The sequence below is a fragment of the Notamacropus eugenii genome, chromosome 7, assembly GCF_028372415.1.
Source record: "Notamacropus eugenii isolate mMacEug1 chromosome 7, mMacEug1.pri_v2, whole genome shotgun sequence".
NCBI classification, from domain to species: Eukaryota; Metazoa; Chordata; class Mammalia; order Diprotodontia; family Macropodidae; genus Notamacropus; species Notamacropus eugenii.
Window position 1 is genome coordinate 2,317,792 of NC_092878.1, and position 6,000 is coordinate 2,323,791.

The window sequence follows — 6,000 nt, forward strand, 5'->3', positions numbered from 1 at the left end:
GTACCTTGTTAGGAAAAACTAATCTAAACTATGTGGCAGTATGTTCCTCCCTACTTGTATTAATGTGTAAGCTCCATAAAGGAAGGGACTGCCTCTCTTTTGAATTTATATCCCCCAAGGCTAATCACAGTGCTGGGTATATAGTAAGCACTTATTACATTTTTTCATTTATGCATTCATTTGAAAGATTAATGGAAAGACTTGAAGTCAATAAGAAGGCATGGAAGGTTGTCATGTGAGAAAGGGAGATTACTGAGGCATCTGCTAAGTCATGTTGAAAAGCAACCGTTTATATAGAGTAAGGCTTGCCCTTACCTTGTAGATCATTTCCTATGGACTGTCCCATAATTATGTGTCTTCTTTATCTGCTGTGTCATAAGACGTAGAAAAGGAGGTGGGTGGAAGCAGCCACATTCGGACCTCGTTTCTATTTATATATGTGGAAGCCATGAATCAGAGTCCCAGCGTTTTAGGAATTTAATGAAAATTAGTCATGAATTTTGGAACTAAGATCTACTCTACTTATCAGTATATCTAATTCAGGTGGTAGTACTGTACAAATATAGCATCCATAGAGAAAGTAAATAAGAGGAGCATTGTACCAAATCCATGGAAAGGAGATGAGGAGGAACAGAGAGAGGAACAGTGACCAGAAGTGTGATTAGTAACTCACTGTGACTGTTGTACATGTTTCTGCCGCTGGCACACACTGGGCAAGTTCTGTCGGAAGTGTGATTGGCAGCCTGAGCATCCGGTGCAGAGGCTTTCTTTATAGAGAAATGAAAGGGTCCCCCGTAAATCATCTTTTTCGCAAGCTGAAATAAATACCTTCCACCTACCTACTACTCTGCACTACAGTAAGCCCCTTCTAAGAGGTTTAGGAAAGAGACACAAGTCTGAGTTAGTGAAAATTACTTAAATTAACTTATAAAACTTTTTTAATATAAAATATATACCTTAATATAATATAAACTGTATACCTTTCAAGAATTGTAGATACCATTTATACCTTAATCTGCCTCAAAACAGAGATCCTATTGGATCTGCTTTGATGAATTAATGATTCATTTACAGTTATCAAATATGATTTCTAATATCCTTAAAAATGATTAATTAAAAGTGTAACTCAAAAAGAAATAGGAAATGCTCAACATAAATGCCTTTAAGTCACCTAACATTCTCTCCTGGAAATGTGGATGAGACCCAGAATCTTTTTACCTCATCTTCTTCCCCATTTTATTTTTTTAATTTTTTCAACCTTTATTTTTTTTTTAGCATAATTTAGTTTTAGTTTTCAACATTTATTTCCATAAGATTTAGGGTTTTAAATTTTTTCCCCCTTCTCCTCCTCCCTCACCAAGGCAGCATGCATTCTGATATACGTTCTACTTATACATTCATATTAAATATATTTTTACATTCATCATGATGTAAAAAAAGATGGAACTAATGGAAGGAACCATGGGAAAGAAGAAACAAAGCAAAACAACAAAAGAAAAAGAAAGCAAATAGTCTGCTTCCATCTGCATTCAGACTCCAGAATTCTCCCTCTGAGTGTGGTTAGCATTTTCCATCATGAGTCTTTTGGAGTTGTCCTTGGTCCTTGCATTGCTGAGAGGAGCTAAGTTTATTAAAGTCAGTCATAGCACAATGTAGCTGTTACTATGTACAATGATCTTCTGGTTCTGCTCATTTCACTCAGCATCAGTTCATATAAGTCTTTTGAGGTTTTTCTGAAGTCTGATTGCTCATCATTTCTTCTGGCACAATAGTATTCCATTATATTCATATACCACACCTTCTTCAGCCATTCCTCATTTGATAGACATCCTCTCAATTTCCAATTCTTGGCCACCACCAAAGAGTTGCTATAAATATTTTTGTACATGTGGGTCCTCTTCCCATTTTTATGATCTCTTTGGGATACAGACTTAGAAGTGGTATTGCTGGATCAAAGGGTATGCACCATTTTATAGCGCCTTGGACATAGTTCCAAATGGCTCTCCAGAATGCTGGATCAGTTCACAACTCCACCACCAATGCATTAGTGTTCCAATTTTCCCACATCTTCTCCAGTATTTATTATTTTCCTGTTTTGTCATGTTAGCTAATCTGATAGGTGTGATGTAGTATCTCAGAGGTGTTTTGATTTGTCTTTCTCATCACTGGTAATTTGGAACATTTTTTCATATGACTGTAGATAGTTTTAATTTCTTTCTCTGAAAACTGCCTGTTCTATTTCTTGTTTGGTCATAAATTCCTCCCTTATCCATAGATCTGACAGGTAAACTATCCCTTGCTCTCCTAGTTTCCTTATAGTATCAGTCTTCATATCTAAATCACATACTCATTTTGACTTTATCTTGGTATAGGGTGTAAGATGTTAGTCTTTGCCTAGTTTCTGCCTAGTTTTCCAGTTTTCCCAGTAGTTTGTTAAATAATGAGGTCTTACCCCCGAAGATGGAGTCTTTGGATTTATCAAATAGTAGATTGCTATAGTCAATGACTATTGTGTCTTGTATACCTAAGCAATAAAAATATTTGAAAGGGAAGTTGGAGGAATAAAGGTATTTTACTTGCTACGTATAACAGCGATCAGAGTGCTAAAGATAAAGTGCTAATTCATAATTTGTGAAGAAGCTGAATGACCCCACAGACATTTCTGGCGTAGTTGAATGAAAGGAATGTACACTCTCATTTGGGTGACAGCGTTCTGGCATCACAGATGTCACATTTGCCAGTAGGTCACAGTTGGCTGGTATCAAGTGAAGTCCATCCTTCATCAGAGAGAATGGAAAAATGTTCCAGGTTTGCTAAGACAAAGAAAATTTCAACTTGAAACATCTATATTTAGCTCCCAGCTTTTTTCCTATCTTTTGAATTCTTAAACTCATCTTTGTAATTCTGTTTTTTAACTACTCCAACTTCTACAGTGGCAGTCATTTATTCAGTACTGTCATATTAATTACTTATACAAACCAACAGTATGTTTCTCCCATCACACTCACCCTCATCTCGGACCATTTTCGTCATCATTCTGTTGCACAAAGGAGTAAAGTAGTGTGTCATGGTCTTTCAGATCCTTAACCAAAATCTTTATCCTGCATTCATAACCCACAGAGGTTTCCTAGTTAGAGAGAATCTTACAAATTAATGGCCTTTTGTGACTCAGTAATAACAGAAGAGATTTACCCTCAAAGCAGAGTCTATGTTGGGTATCTTTGTTTTAATAAAGAACTCTTTAAGACCAAAAGCCCTTCAGCACACAAAGGAATACAGTGATATATTGCTTATTTAAAAATTGCTGAAAGTCAGCAATATTTTACCACTTCTTAAGCATTCATAAAGATAGATATACAGAGCTGAATGTGAATGACAGCTACTGCTTGGGAAGCACCTATATTATTAGATGACATTTAGATCCCTCCCATTGGTAAGATTTTAGGATTCCATGATAGATACTCCATGACTTTTCTCTATTATGTAGGCTTCCTACTTGTCAAACAACTGATCAGAAGCATTTATTAAGCACCTGCTATGTGCCAAACTCCATGCTAGTCTGTAAGGGTACAAGTACAAAGAATGAAGCAAGCACTATTCTTAAGGAGCTCACATTCCAATGGAGAGTAAGCTACGTGATTCACAGGGCAGACTTTGCTTACATCGGTGCTTAGAGCATAAAAAACTAGGGATTTATTCTTTAGTCTTAATTCTCCACCGTATCTTGTCTTTTCTGCACAGAAGTAGTAAATTACTGTATCAAGAATTCAGGCTCATCGAAGCATTCTTAACTTGGAGAAAGCAAATTACGTATTTGTTGCCATGGAATAATATGTTTCTAAGTATAAAACAATTTTTTTCTGTTTCATTTATTTGATTTGACTCAGTCTTTGTTTCTGACTCACATAATGTATAATGGTGTGTTTTCCTTTGAAAAATCAGTGGTTTGTTGATGCATTGAGATCCATAAAGGATTTTAGAGAATCATTTTATTTTTGTCGTAAAGATGTCCATGAAACATTGGCTTAAAAGCCTCCATTTTTGTCATTATTTTTATCTGAATGGGAAATAGCTTTCCAGCTGGCCAGCATCCTACAATCCATCCATCTTGGCTCTGCTAAATGTCACAAGGACTTCTATTATTTTTAGAAGTCACAAGCTGAAACTAACAAGTGATAATGTAAAAGCACTCAGAACATCCATTTAAATATTGATATCAGCACCTTTCCAGTTTTATCATTTTATTGAATATTTAATGGCCCAATTTTTTGAGAACACTCCATTTATAAATAGAATAGCTATCTGTAAATGGCCAAATCAACACTTTTCAAGTTCAGAGAAGAATCCCCAATTTGAGCTAGTCTCTTTACACATTTTTTTTTTGCATTCCTTCTGTCTACATTGTCATTAGTTTTATGTCTTTTTGAAGATGTAATAACTTAAGAAAAATATTTTGTTTCCTTTTGTAAATTTTATAAGATATTCAGGGCTTATTAAAAGTTTAGCGTTTGTATTTGAACCTGAATTTTTTTTCTTTTTGTTGGAAAGATGTTAAGGGATAGGAAGTGCATTAAAAGAACATTTGTTTCTATAAATTCATTTGAAAATTCATTTTCTTTTAGAAGGTAAGATGGTGGGAGTTGGGGTCACATTCTGAAAGGAGCACCTGATCAGTCAAAAAGGAAATAGAAAGGGTGGCTACTCAATAAATGTGCTTCAAGCTTTGCACTCCATCTCACATGAAGGTGTCCTTCATGTCTAGAACATGTTCTCTCCTTACCTGTACCTCTTAGCCAAAGGGACACCTTCCATTCCTGAGGGTTCATGTGATGTCCTTCTAGGAAGTAGGGGCTTTCTACATCAGCTCACTGAAAAATTGGAAAATGTGGAAATTTTTTCATTTTCTTTTGTATCTAGATAATGGAAAACTTGGACTCTGGAGCTGGTGAAGAAAATGGGACAACTGACCAACAGAGTATCAGACAGTGACATTAGGTGAACCTGCAATAATCTGTTATACACGTTTTTCTACAAATAGACAATGAAGTTTGATTTTTTTAAAAATACGAATTTTGAATGGGAAATTTGAAAGAATCTCAAATAATTTGTAATGCTTGCATATGTATTTTTTTATGAGCTGTTTCAAAGAACAGCACAAATAATTAATGTGTATTTTAAGAGCCAAAATGTTAGTTGTGCCTTCACCTTAAATAAAAGCATATGGCCTGTGCAATTTTCAGATGCATTGGATGCAGAATATTTTTTTTAAGCATATCTTGCCCCTAGGCCTCTGGATAAATACTTTTCTTCTGGCTTGAATTTGGTTCCATGACTAGTGACAAACTGCTATTTTTATCACAGTGAGCCTTTGAACAGATTGTACTGTAAAAGAATCATACAAATATCTTACTAGTTCTTATAAACATATAGAAATAGCTAAAATATAAAAGAAAGCAGTTCCCTAATTTTTTAATTAAATTAATAATAACTGATCCTCTCAAGTAAGCTGGGCATAAAATGTTAGAGTTTGGGGAATATACACAAAATATTATTTTTTTATGTAATATAGTGCAAGAAAGACAACTTTAAAATTGGGAGCCAAGTTAAGAATTTAATATAAAATATCTTGTTATAACCTTTCTTCCAAGAGCTATTGAAAAAATAGGTGACTAAGATTTTAGTCACTGACATCAGAAATTAAATCTGTTTTCTAATAGCTTGTCATATCTTGACATGGTAACTTTCATTTTTTCATGAACATCCGATGTGGCTTGGGTGACTGTAATCATGTGGTGGCAAACGGTAGCCTGGTAATACACAAAGTGCAGTGTGATTGAAAGAACACTAAATTGTCCAGAGCCTCGGCTGTAGTCCCTCTAGCCACGCTGACTTCTCTGCTTTGGTTTCCTCACCTGGGAAAGGATTCTATTAGGTGAACTTTTGAAGTTCATTCTTGTTCTGATATTCTATGATTTAAGGCTTATTGAATTAGGAATCTGG

The 6,000-nt window shown here is 35.0% G+C and overlaps 1 protein-coding gene across 2 annotated transcripts in view; it reads left to right on the forward strand.

Moving 5' to 3' along the window:
- The window catches only part of SPPL2A (signal peptide peptidase like 2A), a 64,445-nt gene extending 59,206 nt beyond the window's left edge, over nt 1-5,239 (forward strand). For both annotated transcript variants that reach the window (XM_072623273.1, XM_072623272.1), the window contains one exon: nt 4,918-5,239. In XM_072623273.1, coding sequence (XP_072479374.1) covers nt 4,918-4,989 — 72 coding nt within the window. In that variant the 3' untranslated portion in view covers nt 4,990-5,239. The remainder of the gene's footprint in view (nt 1-4,917) is intronic.
- The last annotated feature ends 761 nt before the right edge of the window (nt 5,240-6,000 follow it).